The 22920-nt window shown below is 34.4% G+C and overlaps 1 protein-coding gene across 1 annotated transcript in view; it reads left to right on the top strand.

The window, feature by feature from the left end:
- LOC134278592 (thrombospondin-2-like) overlaps window positions 1-22920 on the top strand; it is a 43628-nt gene that overhangs the window by 4835 nt on the left and 15873 nt on the right. The window contains exons 2-3 of the mRNA XM_062760894.1: window positions 21817-21909; window positions 22686-22844. Of these exons, the coding sequence (XP_062616878.1) occupies window positions 21817-21909; window positions 22686-22844 (252 nt within the window). The remainder of the gene's footprint in view (window positions 1-21816; window positions 21910-22685; window positions 22845-22920) is intronic.

Raw genomic sequence — 22920 nt, 5'->3', positions numbered from 1 at the left:
AAACATCTCTTTCGAAGGTAAACTACCTAGAAGAAGGAAAACTCGTGAAGAAAATTTTGGCATCAACTGGAGCAAAGTGTCAGATGATGATGTATGTACATGCAGGCAGTTAGTTAGAGAGATGACCGATAGCTTTACACTAGATGATTGCTCTGCAGTCGGCATCGAAGAGTACGTCCATAGAATTACAAAATCCTTGAGAGACGCTGCTGAACTTTCTTTACCATTAAAACGTTACTGTCCTTACCTTAAACCGTACTGAAATTATGGAAGTGTAAAGGAATTACATATCAAGAATAGAGAGAAAAAGAAATCTTGGGTAGACGACGGCGAACCCCGAGGCAAGGAACATCCCTCATACCGTGACTACAAGCAAGCAAAGCGCCACTTTACAAATGCCCTCAAGTAGGCCCAGAGGCAATATGAACAAGAACAGTTTAAACGCCTACAAGAAACAGCAGAAATAGATATAGGGTTGTTCTACCGGACTATTAGACGGCGTAACAAGAAATCATGGACGTCTAACGAATTGCGTGTCTACGGAGAAATCGTTCGGAATCCTGACATTATTTGGAATGCATGGTATACACACTATAAAGGATTAGCAGAAATTAAACAAGATCCGTCTTTTGATCAAGAATTTAAGAATACAATATGTCAAGAAGTTTCTAAAATGCACGCAATCTCAAAGGATAATTGCGATAGTATAAGCAACGTATACGTAACTGCAAATGAAGTCACTTCAGCATTGCGTAAAATGAAAAACAGCAAAGCTCCAGGATTTGATGGATTTGTAGCAGAGCACATCAAGATTGCGGAAGATATCCTACTCACACACCTTGTGAATTTATTCAACGCTATCCTCGTCAATTTAAAGGGAGTGTCAATTACACTTTTCAAAGGAGGCAATAAAGACAAATTAGATAAGAATAGCTATCGCGATATAACCCTTATGTCTGTTTTACAAAAACTCTTTGAAAACATTCTGTACGCAAGAATACGGAACTACAGCAAAGAAAAATGCTTTCCCCATCCCCTACAACAAGGATTCAGACCAGGATGCGGTAGTATAATGGCAGCATTTGTTTTAACCGAAACTGTGAATCACTACTTAGAAAAAGAATCAGACTTGTACGTAGCATTTTTGGATAACGAGAAAGCTTTCAACAGTGTATTGCACATGGGTTTGTTCTATAAACTGTTTCACATTGGCATAAATGGAAAAGGATGGCGTCTTCTTTTTGACTCATTTCAGAACACAACTTCTTGTATATTATACGACGGGAAAATGTCGGATGAATATGTCTTACAACAGGGCGTTGGGCAAGGACGAGTCCTGGCCTCTTGGTTCTTTCTACTTATGATAGACGGCCTTATACATGAATTAGATCATCTCAATATCGGACCTCGAGTTTGCAATCTTCATGTTCCTTGCGTTATCCTTGATGACGACGCCTCCTTGTTTTCAGTACTCAGAGCAGGATGCAAAGATAGCTAGATGTTTCATCCAACTATGCATCGAAATGGAGATTAACATATAATCCTCTGAAAAGCTGTGTCATGTACTTTACCTGTTAGCGCAACCGGAAACAACCTGATGTAGAGAAGAACTTTCATCTGGGAAAATACAATGCGTGGATTAACATCACAAATGAAAATACGTATGCCGGGATTAAGATAACAGACACACTCACGAGCGAAAACGCAATTTCGCAAGCATGCAGCAAAGGACGAAAAATTATGAATTCCTTAATAAATACTGGAGTGAACAAGCACAGTATGAGCCCTCTCTTAAGCTCCAGATTATGGAAAACAGTTTTTCTACCAGCAGTTCTATATGGTTGCGAGATGTGGACAATCATGTCAAAGAAGTCAACAGAGAATCTCGAAATACTACAAAGATTTACAGCACGTAGGATTCAAGGCTTCGATCAACAATCTCCATCACCATGCACTATATACTCATGGGACTCATGAAAATGGAAACGATTATTCAGAAGAAAAGATTATTCAGAATAATCAACTACTCCTCTGGAATCGTCTCTGTAGATCTAGCTACACTCTTTTTTCTAAGCGTCTGTTTATTGCAAGACTGTGTACCTTCTCCGATAATACTCGTCAAAAGAAACGCGGATTTATAGACTGTATTTATAAGATTATGAAAAGTTACAATATAGATTACTTTTTTCAGCGAGTACATCATCAATAGAGAAACACCGTCAAAACTCAGTTGGAATCAGTACATCAACAATCTTATAAACCATTCTTTCATAACGAATGAAGGATTACACTTGGAAACAGAACTAAATCGTTTTGCAGAAATACATCAAGAACTTACACCCCACCAACTTTGGACACTCAGTCTCGAACACCCAGAGTTTAAACTGGAAACTATTCAAACTTATAAATCTCTCAATTACATATTAGACGGAAGAAGTAGTATGCAAATTATGCAAAAGAAGTACACAGGATATCGTATTACACTTCATCTTAGACTGTCCGAATCTGTACAAAAGTCTCATGACCCTGATCGTTAATTGTCTACCAGTGAATACATATATCGATATCACACACTTGCCCGAAACTACTATGGTATATATCCTTCTAGGGTCCAGAAAGGATGGAACCATACCAGAAGAGGAATGAGACACCTTAATACTGTCGGTATCTTCCGGAATCACAATAATGTTGAAGGACATGAAAACTATTTTATAGTTAAAGATAAAATCTTTAATGAGTTTCATTGCAAAAAAAAGCTTATGATCTCTTTCGTTCAATACACATGTATATATATTATTTATCAATGCACTGTTGTTGTTGTTAAATGTTTATTAAAATGATATGACCAATCTCTATGCTATAGAGGAAATAAAGAATGCCTGTCTGTCTGTCCTAATTATCAATTACCGGTGAGTCATAAAGAAGTAAATCTCAGTTTTTCTGCAGAATATAACACCTGCACCGTCAACTCTGAAGTGTAATATGCTTTTATTGAACAATAACATTTCTCTCCTTTTCTGGGGCCACATTAGCTTTGATACAGCAAATGTGAGTAAAATTTTACTTTTTTTCTTTAAAAATTCAACAGATTTGGTAAAAAATTATCAGACAATTAATAGATAATATAATAAAAACTAGAAGCATCAATAACAACTATCTAAATTTCATATGACTTCAACAGACATATATGCACACAGTATCAAATATGGATGTAATGACAATGTCAATAGTGTTGGAAATCTTACAAGCCCGCAGTGTAATAATGTAAATGTGATGGGACTTTTTAACAATACTCAGAGACTTAAGCGTAGTCATGGACATCGTTCGTACAATAAACCTGCAATACACGACGTCTCTTTTGATTCATTACTACCTTATGTAAATCAACAGTTAGGTCTACATCATATTCGAACCAAACTTTACTCTTCCCTTTGAAACTTTTAAATAGTCTTCTTGAAAAGACCAAGGAACATCCAAATTTAGATTCCTCGACACCTGAATAAAGGCTCGGTTCTGTGATTATGGATATTGCACATCATAGGCTTTTTAAACCCGCACGTTTCACGGAAGAAAATGCAGCTAAAACAATCCGTCTTTTCCTTAAACTTCAATATGCCAATAAAGGAATTGACGCGGTTAATATAAGTAATATTCTTAATCACAAAAGGGTCCAGTCTTGTATTCCACCATATATCAAGTTAAAGACTACGCCTTGTATTTCCTACAAATATACATCGACCATTGCTTCAAAACTTTTCAATTACAAAAACACTTTACATGGCCTGGATATCGACTATCTGAAAAATAATCCCCTTTCGTGTTCATGTTCTTCTTCGCCCTATAACAATAGTCCTGCTGGACACGTTATAACAGGTGACGTAAAAATAGTTCGTAATGAGGACCTTAAATCACTTATTTTAAAAGGTCCTAAATATAAGGAACACCGATCCTTCAACTGGCGTTGGAATTTCATAAATATTATGGATTCTGTTGAAAATTACGCCAGACGATGGTCTAGATATGAAAAAGAAGACATTGACACCTTGTCAGAATGGATTAAATATATCAGATCCATGGTAAAGTTACGTATTAAAAGATTGAGGGGCAAAATGAAAACCATCTATCATTCTGATTGCACACATAAGTACTCTGAAGTTGACATCAAGAAGATGCTTGAGTTTCTGATTGACAATATCTATTTGGTTTTTGGAGACCAGGTATTCCAACAATCTATTGGAATTCCCATGGGTACAAATTGCGCTCCGTTATTAGCAGACTTATTTTTATATTCATATGAAGCAGAATTTATGCAAAATCTTTTGCGTGAAAAGAAGAAAACACTTGCTGTGGCCTTCAACTTTACATTTAGATATATCGACGGCGTATTGTCAATTAATAATGATAATTTCCATTCCTACGTCGACACGATATATCCTGGTGAGCTTGAGATAAAAGATACCACATAGTCCGACACTTCTGCTTCATACTTGGATATTTTACTTGAAAAAGACACTAATGGTAATCTAACAACCAAGCTATATGATAAACGTGATGACTTTAACTTTTCTATCGTCAACTTCCCTTACTTATGCAGCAATATACCTTCATCACCTGCATACGGAGTATTTATATCTCAATTGATTCGATACGCAAGAGCATGCTCTACGTAAGAACAATTTCTTAAACGAGATAAATCATTGAAAAAAAGTTGATGAAACAAGAATATCAACAGTCTCGTTTTAAGTCATCATTTCGTAAATTCTATGGTCGATACAATGACATTGTCAGCAAATACAATTTATCATTGAATGAAATGCTGACTGGCGTTTTTCATACCAATTGTTAGTCCATTATTTATACATTGAATTGACCACGGACTTTTTCTGTTATTTCTTAATTATGACAACGAGCACACAGCGGGTGTTACAGGTCGGCAGGGGATGCTCACTCCTCCATGGCATCTGATCCAGCCTTTGATGTTTCTGAGGTCCGAGTTTGCTCTGCTCTTATTTTGTAAATTTGTTTAATGGACGTTGAGATTGAATACTGTTTGTTATTTCCATATCCTTCATGCAATAATGCAACAATTTTGTGACAGAAATGCAAAATAACATTACATGTAAACATGGATGCAAATTGTAAACAGTGAAAACATTTGTTTAGAGGAAAGTTCAATACATCTAAGTATATCATTTGAAAAATACGAAATACACTGTATTTATGTTTAAGTTCACTTAATAGTGAATCTTCCCTATACATAACGAAAGCGAAAACTGCAAAGATTTCAACCGAAAATGAATAATTATATGATGGTCAACAGACTCTGACTTTGAATATCAACTATTATTTTTTAAGAATTTCTAATATTTACATTTACTTGGAGTACCTGCAGGAATCAGATTACCTAAACTTGATGGTAATATTCCAAAATGGAATGATAACCATCTTTTTGAAATCAATAATTTTGATTTTAAAGACCAGTCATGAGAAATTATAGTGATCCACCTTTTTTCCTCTCTTTTTTAGGAAAAAATTATAATTTTATAAAGAGGTAGGTTTACTTCCCATTACAGGCTGTCCATTGACCCCCTTTTTTCATACTTACCTTGGTTAAGTGTATAATATATAGGTCAATCCTAATTAGATTATTTTATAATGGTGGTCACATATTAAATATCTCAATACTGGAGAAAATGAAATGATTCAATTAATATAGAGTTAACTGGAGTTTCTCTCTGATTATGCAGGTTATTGCTTTCCTATTCTATACAGGTAACAATAGCTAGTAAAATTTTATGTTTAAAGCAAGTTCTGAATGCTTTGAAATACGAAAATACAATTAACTTAAACATTTTAAGACAAAAAATCAAAAAAGATAAATAATCAAGTCAAAATATTTCAGCACAAATTTTCATATATACAATGAACATTATTTCAAAACAAAATGATGTAAATGATATACAAAAAAAAAATTCTATCAGAGCTGTGCTTTCAAAATTAATGTATAAAATTCCATTTCATCTACAAGAATAAACAATTTAAGTCATTCTAAACAAAAATCAATAAGTATTCTGGATGGTCATGATCAGTTATCTAATTTCTGGGAGATCTGTATAAAATCATAGATGGACTTTAAATATAGTATGTATAAACACTTGCAAGTATTTCATTTTTTGTTGCATTTATTAGTCAGCTTGTTTAAAGCCTCAACAAGTGTGATATCTAGAATACTGCATACAATATGTAAGCTTGATTATAAAGTAATTACACGAAGACTTGGATTACATGTATGATAAGAATATTGATACTCAAATTGTTTTATTACATTTGCTCTGAAAAAAAAATTAATTCATATATACACTGTAAAAGTTTATACTCTCATGTACTCCATTATTGTTGTGCAGGGACTAAATGACACAAGACATAGTGACATTGATAAACTTACAATTTTTATATACAGCAATTTTTCATGAACAGATAATATTCGATGAATTTACTTTATGAAACTAAAGAATACAATGTTGAAAATATATCAAAGATACCAATTACTTGATGCAAGTGTATATAGCTAGTACACCTCTAATTATTACTTTAGCAGGACTCATTAATTTCTTAAGATTAAACTTTGTAAACAATTCATATAATCTCATAAATTTCATGTGAAATATTTCATGTATATTCAAAATACCAAGTTCATGATATTCATGCATCATTAGAGAAAAGAATCTAAACAGTATAGGGTAAAACTAACTCACAAACACCAATACAGTATATTCATAATATATATGAATATTAATTGATACATCATATGTCAAATGATCATCATTTTTTTACATGAATAATTGTCATTGATGGTACATGAATTTTCCTTAATAAGCAACATTCAATTATTTTGTACATTTATTAATTGTCTGTTGAAAATTAATCCACAATAAAAAAGTCATAATGAAGGATTTCTGTTTAGTACAATTGTTTTGTGATCATTAATGACTTATTTGCAAATTTTATTGGCTATTCCACGCATGCATACAAAAAAAAAACAATTTAAAGTATACATATGCCTAAAACAAAGACTGGTGCATATAAGATACTGTAAACAGGGAAATATTCGCCCCATTTTATTTTTCCCACTGTTAAAGGTATAGACAAATTTAAGACGGGGTAAATTTAAAGAACACAGTATGATTTCTTCAATAAAACTGTTACTGTAGAGAATTTAAAATGTTGCAAAATTGTGTGAAAGGCTGAAAATAACACAGCCAGGGCGAATATAACCCTGTATACAGTAATCAATGTACCAAATGTCACTAAGTGACACTGGCACATTGGTAAGTCGGAGAGGGGACAAGATGATATATCTCCCCCCAATAAGTTTTCATGCCTCCCTTATATCAAATTTGTAAAGTATATGTACAGTAAATCATTTTATGGCCTGATCAATATGCCTCAATCACATAAGTTTCACAATGAGGGAAGTTTGTTAAATCAAATCAAGTTGGGAACCTGAATCATGAGTTACCTTTTTTACCAATTGTGTGCATTTTAAATTCAAATTCATTCAGTTTTGAAATTCTTTGTGACATGTAAACAAATCAAAATTGAAAACATAACTTCACGTTCAAATTCTTTAAAAGAACATGCTGGGAGTTTGTATAAAACAACTATTTGCACTTCTCCAACGTCTCTTAAATTTATTAAAGCCATGATGAATTCAAGCAAAGTGTTGCTGAATTTTGAGATACATGTCATCAAATGGTCTTGTTTAACGTATAATGCTGTTCCATGATGAGGACGATTGCTGTCTCTTCTCTTTTCATGATTGAACAAAGTCAAGTAACCTTCCATCATGAAATTCTGTTCATTGTGATGGTTAATCTTGTTTCTGAAAAACCAATAACATCTGATGCGACAACATTGGGTTCATTTTTAATTTCATTGAAATGTTTGTGAAGAGATCTTGCATTATTAAACATAATTTTTAGTTTGTTCTGCTTTTTTTTGTACAATGGAAGATAACACAGTTTTAGAGGTGCTTCCTTCCTCATTCATTTCATTTCTTCTACAACTTTTTCATCAACAGTTAATGTTTGCTCATTGAAATTCAGAATATGCAACTTGTCAACAGATCTAGCTCTACTAAGAGCTACATAATGAAAGTGGGGTGTTTTCCTTATCCTTGACTGAGACAAATCTACTACAATTTCATCAACAGTGCAGCCCTGTGCCTTATGAATTGTCTTAACAGCAGCTGCGCAGGTATGTTAAGGCAGCACATGGACCAGAATTCGGCGAATTAACATTTTTGTTATAATAATGTAACACTAATTAATCGGAAAAGTCAAGGATAAAACTTTTGTTATAATTATGCATTCTATAGGGATTCGATGGGACTTATACTACATGAAGCACTTCACCACGACGTCACCACGTGACATCTATAATTAGAAAATATGTCTTAATGAAAAAGTGAAAAGTTCAACACTACCCCGGGGATAATTAATTTCAATTTGTAATAATAGTTATGTAAAAACATCTCTGTACCAAAAAAAGTGCTGCTAGAATCCAACTGACCTATCACAGAAATAATCATTCTTTACTTTCGGACGAAAGCTTCCCAAAATTTTTACATTTTATTCATAACATAAAAAAAATATTATTTCGCGTAAACCATACGATTCTAGCAGCACTTTTTAAAAACAACAGAATAAGAACTTTAGATAGAAACAAAAACTAAGTTTCAAAGTGTGCAGCGTAGTGTTGAACTTTTGCATCTTATTTCATCGGCAAGTAAACAACATCACTGCTTTAATTTTACGACGAAATTGTAGAAGTATATTACCATACCTTATTCATAAGCTTTGTTCCCACATGAATCACACATGATATTCATTCTAAATGCTTTTAAACTCCGATTTCCTGTGTTTGTTTGCATGAATTCTCGTTACGTTTCACTTTCACTCTGCTACTGCATGATCAACAGTTATGACGTCACGGGTTTGGTATTTAACCCTGTGATAACTACAGAGACCCAGAAACGACAAAATTCCGTTTATATTATGCCTCTGCATATTTTGATTAATTTTTACGACCTCAAATCAATCTTAGATATCGATTATAAGAAATTGTTATCTCTAAACTTCACGTCATATAGCTAACTATGACGTCATATCATATAGGCAAATAGAATATTTGGTTGTAAACTTAACCTACCTGCGTGGTCTTAAAGGAAACTGTATTCTTTGATATGTAGTTGAATTGAAAACAAAAGATCTCTGACAGTCAAATATTGGTGTCCAATCATCCATAACATCACCATGGAGAAGATGTCTGTATTTCTGTCGAGCAATTCCCCATACTGCAGAATCTAAAAACTTCACCCACGCTATACTTGGCCTTGATACACCAGGTTATCTGTTTTCAACAAGAAATACAGTACATGATGAACCATTTGTCAAGCCATCGGTGACATCAATATTAGCTGTAATGTCTTAATCATTCCAATGGCTAGAGTTAGTCTTGTCATGAGATTTGCAGTTTTGCTTACATCATCTTGATTTTGCAGCGATCTGATTAGTCGGTCTTTCACAGACTTACTGTGGTCTTGGAGGACACTGTCAACAGATTTTACACTGACTTTTTCACCAGGAAGTTGCTCTATAAAATTATTGTTATATTCATCTACTTTCGCATTCATTGTGAAAAGATGGGGAGCATTGTTTGGATAATTTGGACTATTTTCAGGAATGATGCTCATGTGATATATATCATAGTCCTCCGAAGTCATCTCATTGTGACGAAGACGATTCAAAAGCTGAGCAAATTCTAAATCATTCTTTTGTGAATTCAGTGAATGCACAAAAAAGAATTCGTACATCATCTGGATTTTCACCCTCCTTAGCACATAAATACTGATGTAAATCTTGATAAAGCGCTCTGATTAACACCAATCTCCCAACTCCTGCACCTCCTGACAGATATGCATGAATAGGTTCCTTTTTAGACTTGATCCACTGTATAACATGATTGAAGAATTCACGTTGCTTCAAATTTAAACTGGCTACAAGCTTTAAATACTCATCATCAGGTAATCAAACAGAACTCTGCTCATTCAGTTATCTTGTTGATGGAATTCCAACATCACTTCCTTTATCATACTCTCTCTGTTCAATTGGTCCTACTGGATTAAAGTGAAGAAATGTTTCAGAATCAACATTTCCTTCATATTCATCATCTGAATCAGTTTGTTGAGCACCAAGAGCTAATTCATCATATGCTACTGTCAAATCATCCTGTGCCATCTGTTCTGCCTGCTCAAGCATATCAGCACTGTGTTCACACTATTTGATTTTCTGAGCTTAGAAAAAAAAAATTTCTGGTTAATTGACTGCTCAAAGCTCTGATGTCCACAGAGAAGATCAGAACATTCATTTCGCAATGGAGTGAAAAACATTAGTTTTTCTTTATAGTAATTTTCTGGGTTTGTCTTTAGGCTATAACGCACATATTTTATAACTCTTGGTGGTTTTCTACGCTTAATTAATCAAAACAACTAATGTGCTGTCATCTTTAAATTCATCTTCAGTATCAGTTCCATTTTCTTCATTTTCTGACCGGTGCCTGTCACATCATTTGTTTCAATTTCAGACAGCTCAGCTCTACTTTCCTTTGGGAAAACAACGTTTAACTGTGACACATACAGCTAAACACCTGTTTTCAAGTTGTTTTGGACGTTTTGCATATCTTTTAACTATGTTACTGCATTCTATGTCTGTGGAATTAGCATTTTCGAGTTCTGAATCAGGTTTGACAAGTATTAGACGGTCATCAACTGGAAATGTGTTTATGAACATTACATCTCTTGGTGCTTTCGTAAGGGGCATTTGCAAAACTAGATATGCTGCTTCTTGTGCTCCAACTTCAACACTGTTAAGAAATTGATTTCCAATGTGTCTAACTTGTCTTTTAATGTCAAGATTGCCCTTTCTTGCTTCTTTTATAGCTCTATTCAGCAGATCACTCATGCCCCTTTGGGATTTACTTATGTATGAGACAATGTACATTGCACAAGCATAGGGATCAAAAACATACTGAATATCAATGTTTGCTGCCCATGCATGAAAAAAGTACTGTTGTAAGCATTCACTCTCAAGTCACATGGTTTACGTTTTAAAAATACCTTGGGTGTTCTCAAAGAACTTCTGATGCATTTTATATAATCATCTTCTGATAGTTGTAGTACATTCTGCAAAAAGTCTTGGAAAGTGCAGCTTATGTCACATCCATTTTTTAAGTCATTCACTTTGTTTTGCATAATCTTATGCATTTTCTTGTATTTCTCAATGTCACTGTCACTGTCCAAAGGTTCCAATTTCATAGTAGCTTGGAGGGGTGAAAGTGGAAATCCAAATTTGCAAGCAGCCTTTCCTTTCTTTTAGCATGTTTGCGAGTGTTTATGAATTTGCAATTCTGTCAAATTGTCTTCTGTATTCCTTTCACACTTTAAGTAGCTGTCAACAAATGCAACAATTTCCTTGTTATCATTTTCTAAGTATTTTGGAGCATTTTCAATCCAAACAATCAAGTGAGCATGTGGTGATCCCCTTTCTTGAAATTCAACTCTATAGAAAAAAGTCTTGTATCTTGCCAATAGGATGATGATCACTCTTGAGCACAGTATTTTAAAAAGTCCGAAAACGATTATCAAAATACCTTGTACATGTAATTGGGTCTTTCTGAACTAACTTTGACTTTTCAGTCCATATCATGCTCTCAATTTCAGAATCTGTGTACTGTTTATCATCGTTTAAAATTCCTAGTTCTCTGATCAGATCATTCCAGCGTGTATCTGCAGCAGAAAAGGACATAAACTTAGTTGGAAGACCAAGCTGTCGTATCATTGCAAAAACATCTTTCTTTCTTGTTTCAAAATAAGGAGGAGAATTTCTCAACTGTTTGAAAACATAAAATCCCTCATTGTGTCTGACAATGCTGTTAATTTGATCAGGATTTCTCATTTCATTTGCAGTAAAGGTTTTCCCCTTTGTTTTGCACTTCCTTACAGCTAAATTGCATTTGTCTGTTACCTGTTTTAGTTGAATCTTTTTCAATTTGAAAAACAAATTTGGTACCGACTGACGACTGTGCAGCACGTCTATCAACACTACGTAATTCCCACTTAGCAATATTAGCATATGAAACAGGTACTTGACGGTGATCATTTTCCTCTCTTCCTTTACCACAAAATGTTGATGGAAATGACAAATACTCAGCCTTTTGATCTTGATACAAACTAAATGGACGTTGTCCCTCTCCTGGAGCAAATGTGAAGATCTGATTGATATCATATGAGTCACTGTCTAGTAGAGTATCACAATTTCCATCCTTACCACTGCTATCAAGTTCACAGAATTCATCAGAGTCTGATTCATCTGATTGGTCAAGCATTGCTGAATCTTCATTGGTGTGACTCTCTATAAACTCTCTCATTAATTCGTTTGCAGAGTTGGTGACCTCATGGAACCAACTGTCATCTGATAAAATTCACTGTTTTTCATTAACCAATGTAAAGCTATCAGAACCTTTGTAGGTCGGATATTTTCATGACAATAAGAGTGCTGAAAAGATAGTTTTCTTTTTAACTTCACAAGTATTGTAATATTTTCATTAAGTCTCCTGGGAAGACTATTGATTGTTGGTTGAATGTCAACTGGCACATTTACACAACTTGTGATTGAAATGGTACAGGTCCAAGGTGTATGTGTAATGATTACATAACGTTTTATTGATATGATTCACATTTGATTTGTTTGGTCGGAATGACACAGTGGTTTATTCATATCATCACATATTTAGGTTGATGTTGCCCATACTGTCCAGAGTTGATATCTGAAGCTCTTGATTTTCTTATAATCACTTAATAAAATTAACCACTATTTAGGTTATCTATAGGGGTTTTAAGGTGTTATAAAATGAGTATTGATAGAGAATGGTTAAACAGTTTATCTTACTCCTGGTTGTTTAGGAATAAGGTCTTACAAGTTTACAGCCTTCGGTTGCAATCGTGATGAAGGGAATGTATACCTTCAGATAGGTTACGACATATACGCTCTGTTTCCTCTAAATAATTGTTCAAGTTACAATTGCAGATTTAGAAAGATAAAGAAAGTTTTTATTTGAAAGATTTTTTTCCTGATATGATGGCACAGTATAAAATATAAAATAGATAATATTTAATTGTCATTTAATTTGATTTCGATTTACAATATCATGCTTAAAGTTAGCCAGGTACAATCATGCTTTACATAGATTCAGATATTACATCGTTTACATGTGTGTTTTTTAAAGACAATGCCTCCCAAACAAGCAGGAAAAACACAAAGGAAGAAGAGGAGAATTCCGTCCCCGGGTGATGCAGTGGTAAGTCTCAACACCTTAGTACAGCGGTATCAATTAAAGTTTAAGTCACATTATCCAACAATGGGGTATACGATGCGAAACCGATCCGTTTTTTTAATGAAAATGGCGTGATTGCCGGCCGGTCACCACTAGTGATCGGACGATGACTGAATCTTTTTTGCGAATCGGTGGGGTCATCGGTAGAAAATAATTCGTAGTTGGAATTCAGCGATGTCTTCAACGATGCCCCACAACGCTCCTCATCGGCAACCCATCATTAACACATCTTGTAAGGATTGGTCGATGTGTGGCCGAGCATCGTCCAATATCCGTTGAATCTGAGGCCATCGGGGGGTTGCGTGGTCCTCAACAGATAACGACCGATCATCGGTCAATATGCTGCCTCCATTAATAATCACAGCTAGTTAACCGTTGTTCTTATGATTTATTGTGACGAAACGAAACGGTGAAAAGCTATAATAGACAAAAACAATAATAAGAGTGATGTACAATGCTCAAAGTTCAGAAATTTAATGAAAAATCTGAAAAATACCTTTGTTCAATAAATATGACACAATACTGAGAAATATGTGTGTGTAAAATTTGCATTACTTTACAAATATGTGCATATCTGTTTTGACAAAACATGGAAAAATTTAGCCATTCAAAATTCCCGGTAAAATTTAACAGTAAATTCACACACATTTAGAAAGAAATACTTTGCCGAAAATAGATAAGCATAATACAAATAACTAAAAGAAGTTAAATATATGAAATACTTTCATTGTGGGCAGAGTAAAAAACTGCAATAACAATATGACTGTACATGTACTGAGTAAGGCGACGAGTGACAGAAAGAATCTCGTGTAACACTCACGGAAATAACTAACACAAACAAAAAAGAAAACCAAGGCATGCTGGAAAAAAAATTCCGGATTACAAGACGGTACAGTCGATGTTCGACAAAACATTAGCCAGTAGTCGACCGATGTACGAATAATGTTCACCAATATATGAGTGATGTAATATTCATCGGCCGATTATCCTGAAACATCGTTTTATACTTAGCAATGCATCGCTGAACCTTTATAAGTCCGACCGGCAACCACGCCATTTTCTCATAAAACGCGTTGGTTACCCATCGTATGCACATCGCTGGATAATGTAACTGATACTTTAAGGACTACTGGGCCGATTTGGTCCGATGTTGGGGCATCGTTAACACCACGGATTACTACCGATTACCAACGGTCTACGGCTACCGGCCGGGAAAGCGACCTAGGCATACGCAGCAATAGAAGCAAAACAGGAGCATTTGACTCAAACACAAGGGCCTATTGCCGTGTCAAATCAAGTATCGATTGACTCTGCAGAACTAGCATAGCAAATTCTTGCACAACAACAGAAGAGTGTAAACAAATAGTCTACAACCACAGATCAAGCTTCTGCGGTGATGCCCCCTGTGGAGAAGTCATCAAGCCAAAAAACTGGGCAAGATGCACCATAACCCTCTCTCGATAAACCATCATCAACTGGCCAATCACTAATCTCCATTTTAGACATAGTTTTTGCAGTTGAGTCAGCAAGCAAGTCATTTGAACATGCCCCCATTGAAATTAATGACGTTGTGCCTCTTGGGGCAATTGTATCCCCAAAAATTCAACAAAAATATAGAAAAATAAGTACGTGGATATCTGTTTACTTTTGCTATCCACAAATGAAGAAACCCTATCAGTAACAGTAAAAGCTGGAAAAATTGAACTTCACCAATTATCTGCAAATAGAACCCCACTATCAATTAATCAATGGACAGATGTATTTCACATTTTAGTTGTATTTACTTGCAGAAATTTCCCCAAGAGGCATGCAGTCTAATTAAGAACGCCTATACAGTCCGCTAAATCTCCAGGCTTCATGTTGAACAAGACTGGAAAAGTTATGATGAATTGATTAGAAAACTTAGAGAATCAGCACAATTGCCATGGGCAAAATCAGTCACAGAGCTGCACCTTAAAGCAGCGTCCTTGGGGGCTAGGTCACAACATAAATCTTACTCGCATGTTGGTTAAAATCAGCCTTTTCGTTAATTCAAATCTTGTTTTGCACACAACAAAGGGCAAGGATGCAATAGCAAAACATCTATATATGTCCAAATGCCAAATCTGCAATGGCTACAATCCTGAAGCCATCTGCAAAAGAGGCAAAGCCTCTCAATCGTCTACCCCACGAGAAGAAACGTAAAAATTACAAAATGAATTAATTTGCTACGATTCTGGCAAGTTGAAATACTTTATCAACGGCATCACACATTGGTTCCGATAAGGTTGCACAAAACCCCCATCAATTCAACCCCTCACAATCATAAGTCTGCTTATCAGGATTTTGAAGACTATAATAATGCTGGGTTATCAGTTTTAGAATTGCTGGGCCATTTATGCGACCACCACTTCCGCAATTTATATCTTCTCCCCTAGGCTTTGTTCCAAAGTCTGAAACCAATAAGTTAAGAATTATTCATAATCTTCATAGGCGTAATCACAGAAGGGCAGCGGGGGCACTAGCCCCCCACTTTCAGATCATGGGAGGGGGGCAAGAGTATGTCTGTCCCCCCCCCCCCGAAATATGAATTTCGAGTTTTGGGAACTTTCATTTCCTTTTTTTTTGCTTGTCAAAGAATTTCTGAAGTTGAACCTCCCCCCCCGCCCCAATTTTAAGTTTGTGACAACGCCTCTGATCTTTCATACACTATGAACGACTCTGTTAATTACAACATTCCTAGAGAAAATACTGAAGTTCAGTATGATTCTATTGATGATGTTGTTGCTCTTGTGCGTAAATTTGGTCAAGGGTCCTTGATGGCAAAATCTGACATCAAAGATGCATTTCGTATAATGCCAGTTAATTATCTTGATTATCATCTTCTAGGTTTTGTTTGGAAAGGCAAGTATTATTATGAGTGTTGTTTGCCAATGGGGGCTAGTTGCTCATGTCAAATATTTGAAAACTGAGTGAGGCGTACAGTGGGTTATGTTAAAAAAACTAGGTGCTTCAGGTTTGTCACATATTTTAGATGGCTTTTCCGTCATAGGTCCATCGGGATCATACAAATGCAAGCATGGTTTGAACAACTTTCTTCTGTTATGAAATAGAGTTAACATACCTATTAACAAGGAAAAACTTCTGGACCTGTTACATCTCTGACTATTTATGGCATTGATAAAGATTCGCAGGAAATGGTAAGTCGTTTTTCGCAGGAAAAAATCACAAATTGTCCCAACCTACTCATGCAATATTGTAAGGGAAAAAAGAATATGTTAAGGGATCTTCAGTCTTTTATAGGTCTTCTGAACTTTGCCTGTGTGGTGGTAATCCCGGGAAAAGCCTTTTTTACGGCGTTTGATTGATATAACATAACTGTCGGTGTAAAAAACTTCAGCATTCTATTCGCTTTCTCGTCTGAGGCAAGAGCGGATCTCACGATGTGGCTTCATTTCATTTAACACTTTAATGGAAAATCAGTTTGGTTCATTGAAGTCTGGGAATCCTCCTATACTCTTAGTCTGTATACGGATGCTACAGGGTCTTTGGGATATGCGGCTGTTTTCGGTTGGTGAGTGGGATGGAAGTTGTGCTGATTTACGTATTACAATAAAAGAGTTGTTCCCAATTGTTTAAGCTTTGGAAATCTGGGGTTCAAAAATGAGCAATAAAAAAATTTGTTTATGTCAGCAAGATGGCAATGGTGCACATTATAAAAAAAACAATCTATTAAGGACAAGTTTCTTATGCGTTTAGTACGCAGATAAATTCTGGTCTCCTTGTCGCACAGCCTTCTGTTTTGAGCAAAGCATATACCAGGTAAATACAATATTATAGCAGATAAGTTGTCTCGCTTTCAATTTCAGGCAGTCGGGGAGAAGGCTCCTCACCTCGACCAGCGGCCGACTCATATTCCCCGACAGCTATTACAGATCTGAACCTAGTTACCTGTTCCATTTTGGCTGCTTTTTCTTTCAGGAGCTTCATGTACTGCTGGTACTCCTGTCACCTACTCGTATGTCATTTCTCAGCTTTCGACGGCCAAAGCTTTTGCAGGCTTTGACCCTAAACGGTTCAAAGGTCACAGATTTTTGAATAGAGTCAGCCACTTATGCTGCAAAGTTAAGTTATTCAGAGAGTTGCATTCAACATCTCGGACGTTGGAATTCAAACTCGTTACATTGGTATATTAGGATAAAATCGTTTCAACTTTTAACTTGCATCATCAAATAGATAGTTAGGTAAATACAGGTAAGTGATTAACTGCTATTTGAGTCTTTTGCACTGTAAAAATGCATATTAAGTTAGGTATATGGAAAGCAAGTTAGCGATTAGCTTTTGCTGTTCATTTAATTTTATTAGCGAATATTTTTATATCATTGTACTGTTCAGATTGAGACAGGCCAGTAAATAACTGCTGTAAATATTTTGGTAGCCCTTCCCTCACCCGACTTGCTTGCTGACTCATATATATATATAACGAGAATTGATAAATCCATGCCTTTCCTTTATAATGAATTTTTATAGCATTAAGGCAGGTCAGTGCCTACTTGCTGTCCATAAAAAAAATGGTTGTATATGCATGATTTTGAATGTTATTCTTTGTTTGATGATTATCAAATTCCAGTCCTATCTTAACAAGCCAGTGAATTACTGCTGGCTAAAATTTGGACAATTGTTGTTACTTTTAATTTAATTGAAATAGTATTTTGTTTGCAGGCTGACCTTGGATGGCACGGATGTGATATATGATCACATCTTGTGGCAAATTTGTTCAGATGTTCCATCTTTTTGCTATATCTTTCTTATTAGGTTGATTCTCTTGTCTTAAATGTACTTTTTTCTAATCTTTTTTAGGGGAGCAGACATTTTTATATTTTGCTAAATTAACAATCTGAGCATGTGAGTCTGATCCCCTCTTTTGTATGTGAAATTGATTTTTCTTTGATTTCGTCATTTGAATAAATGATATAATTCATCTTTAAAAACGAGTTTTAGTCAATTTTATATATAGTTAGCAAAACCTAGCTGCAATGAACCTGATAAGCATTGAAAGACAAAAATACATATTTGCTTGGGGAGAATTGACGTCTTATAGTGTAACAAAATTCCTAAAAAGATCTTTAGAGAAAATTTAGTAAATTTCAGTAGAGTGTACAGCTTAACGCAAGTTTTAAGCTTACATGGTTTTTCGCACGAATTAAGCTCACATTGTTGTAATAAAAATTACCGTTTTCGAACTGCAGTACAATGACAAAGCCTTCGTTATATTACATATATAATGACTAGAATAAATGTCTTTTAAACAGATCTTAAGTTTCCAAAGTGGATGTTTAAAGGAAAAATTTATACATAAATGGTAGGATGTTTCGACTATACGATGCTACCATAGGTATTTAGATATTGTATGAAACGAGCTTTCTTTGATACCATGAAGAAGGATATGGAAATAACGAACGGTATTCAATCTCAACGTCCATTAAACAAATATACAAAATAAGAGCAGAGCAAACACGGACCTCCGAAACATCAGAGGTGGGATCAGGTGCCATGGAGGAGTGAGCATCCCTGCGGACCGGTCACACCCGCCGTGTGCTCCTTGTCATAATCAGGAAATAACGGAAAAAATCCGTGGTCAATTCAGTGTATAAATAATGGACTAACAATTGGTATGAAAAACGTCCGTCAGCATTTCATTCAATGATAAATTGTATTTGTTGACAAGGTCATTGTATCGACCATAGAATTTACGAAATGATGACTTCAAACGAGACTGTTGATATTCTTGTTTCATTAACTTGCTTGTCAATAATTTACCTCGTTTAAGAAATTGTTCATACGTAGAGCATGCTCTTGCGTATCGAATCAACTGAGATATAAATACTCCGTATGCAGGTGATGGAGGTATATTGCTGCATAAGTAAAGGAAGTTGACGATAGAAAAGTTAAAGTCATCACGTTTATCATATAGCTTGGTTGTAAGATTACCATTAGTGTCTTTTTCAAGTAAAATATCCAAGTATGAAGCAGAAGTGTCGGACTCTGTGGTATCTTTTATCTCAAGCTCACCAGGATATATCGTGTCGACGTAGGAATGGAAATTATCATTATTAATTGACAATACGTCGTCGATATATCTAAATGTCGAGTTGAAGGCCACAGCAAGTGTTTTCTTCTTTTCACGTAAAAGATTTTGCATAAATTCTGCTTCATATGAATATAAAAATAAAAACCATGTATTTGATTTTTTTTCTTTTTGTAAGTATTTAAAAAAAAATATTTGCTCATTTACCATTATTCCCCTTGGTTTCGTCGAAATGTAGCACGGAAGAGGGACAAAATTGCAGAATGAAACCACACTTAAGGGTAGGATAATGAAGTATTGTTTACTTTTTTAATAGCAAATTCCTGCCTTGAAAAGAAGAATTCTTCTGCATTTACGATTTGAAACATTAAAATTTTGCAGTGTGTAATCTTTTTTATGATTCTAGATTTTAGAAGTTGACTCTTAAAAATTCCACTTTATCAACATAGAAAGCAGTCAAACAAATGGAAAAATACTATTACCATCCCGAGTTAAAGAGTCAAAATGTACAGAAAATACAAATTACATTAGCTGGACTGTATGTATCACTACGTTTCTGCCAAGAGCTATTGCTTTCAAGAGAATAGATAAAAACAGTTACAATTTACAAGAAACTACAAAAATTCAAATGAAAATAGTTGTTATTTTTCATCCATGAAGATAACAAAGTTCTACCAATTGATCTGTGTGAATTATGTTTCACTAAATGATTTGAAACTCAAATTATGTAAACAAAATCTTGAAAAATGTATTTTCTTGTCTTGATACACATTATTACATCATAACAATTTGACCTTAATTTGTGCGAAAAAACCACGCGCATCACTGATAAGTCCTTCTATGAGAAATCAAGGGAAACTAGACGTGCAAACACGGGGGACCTTTTTAAAACTGAATTTATTTTAATAATTTTATTTATCACCACAGAAAACAAATACTTATGGAAATAGCATAGTACAACCAACTCTGTACTGTATGAAGTTTGGTCCCATCGATGGACAATCACGTGATGAACCCATAATTTGTGTACTGAATGTAGGTCATGAACAAATTTCAATATCGCAGGGGCATACCTTGGTTCAAATTAAAAATTCAAGATATTTGTTTCTGTATACCTTGTAGTTTCTGAAAAATGCTGCCGCTCTGAATGGAATTTGCTTTTTGATAGTTAAAATTTCAGGTAAATAAGCCAATGTCGAAATATGTTTGACTTTTACTAAATATTTTGCGTACTTATAAAATCACACCTTCGTTTTAAAGAAAGCAGCATCACTTTTCAAATTGAGAAAAAATATCCTTCATCTATAATCAAAAATGGTTAAGATCTATTAAGTGTATGTCCTTGCAAAAGTGCGATTTAATGAGGCATCTCGATGTAAAATGTACGTAATTTGTACATAAAAACACGGCTTAATTAATTAATTATATTATATTTATGGTTAATTAATAATCGTACTAAACAATAGTTATGCATTAGTATTAATCGACTATTTAAAACCTGTTAATAATATTCCATTAAGGACATACGCAATGTACCTTACCTACTGATAATTTTTCAAGATATTCCAACTTTAAACTTATTATACCATTTCATGTTCATAGACAAAAAATCGACATGCCTTACGAGGGGTTTTAAAAAGATATTAAATTTTGAAAATTTTTGCATTTTTCAAAGAAAAATGTATAAAAATTACAAAACATAAACTCCAAATTTTTTTTTCATCAAAAAATAATTTAAAAGAGGTGCGTACAAATCCATATATAGACATTAAAAATATTGCACACAGGTCATTCATTTAGTGGAACTCTTCAACTCCAGGGAAGAACCCAATTAAGTTCAAACTATGTTGCGTATGACCTTAAATAGTAAAACACATCTTTCGTTGTTAAAAAATAGCTCAATCTACCTCTCACAGCACATGTAATAAGTCATTTTTACCAAAATGACGTCATGTTTACAAGTTCATCGCGATCAATGCTTTGTCTATAACCAGCTACATGGCATTTAACTAGCAAGTTTTTTTTTTTAAATGCATTGATAAGTTTTGATGTGCTTATTATGGTAATACAGCTAAAAGTTGCATTTTTTTTTCATTTTCAGTTATAATGAGAAATACATAAAAGTCATATTTTTATGTGACGTCACAGTACAATTTTCCGGTATAAATTAGGCCCCGCCCCCTTATCCAGCCTTAACATTGCTGCGTGTGAGCTTAAAAAGTTTAGAATATATATGCCTTAAGCAAGCTGAAAATTTACCTGATTGGTTGTCATATTGTTTAATGTTTTGATTGCAGCACAGGAAGGAACAAGTCAATACTGCAGGAGATCAGGCTGTTGCGGGAGTTGTCTTTGCGAACAGTTCGGGGAGATTGGAAAATGCATTTGTTGTAAGTCGCGTTTAAATATTGCAAATAACACATTAGTACCGCATTGAGCTGGATATGTATACCTGGAAATGTTCGTTCATGATAATATGTTTGGAAAGAAATTTGTCCATGTTTATTTCTTTTAATAAAAAAATAGCGTTTCGTATCCAAACGGTCGTTTTCTTGAAAGTAAAACATATAATCTATAATATTAGTCTCATTAATTCAGAGAACTCAGACGATATTCTTTACTGAACTAATATTTAGTCTTTCACCATAACGCTATAGATCATGTAATGAAAATATATGGTGCAATTAACTTCGCAAGATTTTCTGCGCAATTTTAAGGATAAGAGCGATAGCGCATTTGATAGTCACTTTCACCTATTCTAGTAGCGATTTTTTTTTTAAAATACATTGTTTAATCAACATTTTGCCGTACAATGTTAGTTTATACATGCCTTAAAGCAAATCACAAAAAAAATAATATTTAAATATTAATAGTTCCCTCATATGATAGATATAAAAATATATAAAAAAAAATATATTTAAAAAAAAACCATCTCTAACCAAAAAACAACTTCTAAATAATTTTGTTTGTCTCTCTTACTAGCAGTGTTATGAAAGTACACAGTAAGTTAAATGTAATATCGGTTATTTTCAATGAAAAATTCTGAACAATTTTGGATCTTTTGGATTTTGCAGAATTGAGATAAAACACAATATTAATCAAAATAAACAAATAAATTCATTAACACATTCAAAAAAAGAAATGTAGTCTTTTCATATTGGAGCAGATGGAAGTCATTGCAGTAATACCTTTTCGTCTTGGGGAAAATGGACGTCTTGTAGTGTAACCTGTGGAAACGGTTCCCAACAAAGACATAGGAGTTGTAATGGAACCTGTTCTGGTGCGTCATCAGAATCCAAGACCTGTCATCCAGGCCCTTGTCCAGGTAAAGGCAAAAAAGTTTAAATTAGAATAAGGTGTAATATAATTCAGATATGTTTATTTTCGTTTGACATCTTTTC

Source organism: Saccostrea cucullata, unplaced genomic scaffold (assembly GCF_032062105.1).
Source record: "Saccostrea cucullata isolate Sc308-1 unplaced genomic scaffold, CSIRO_AGI_Scuc_v1 ctg2787, whole genome shotgun sequence".
Taxonomy (NCBI): domain Eukaryota; kingdom Metazoa; phylum Mollusca; class Bivalvia; order Ostreida; family Ostreidae; genus Saccostrea; species Saccostrea cuccullata.
This window is presented reverse-complemented; position numbering and strand designations above follow the sequence as displayed.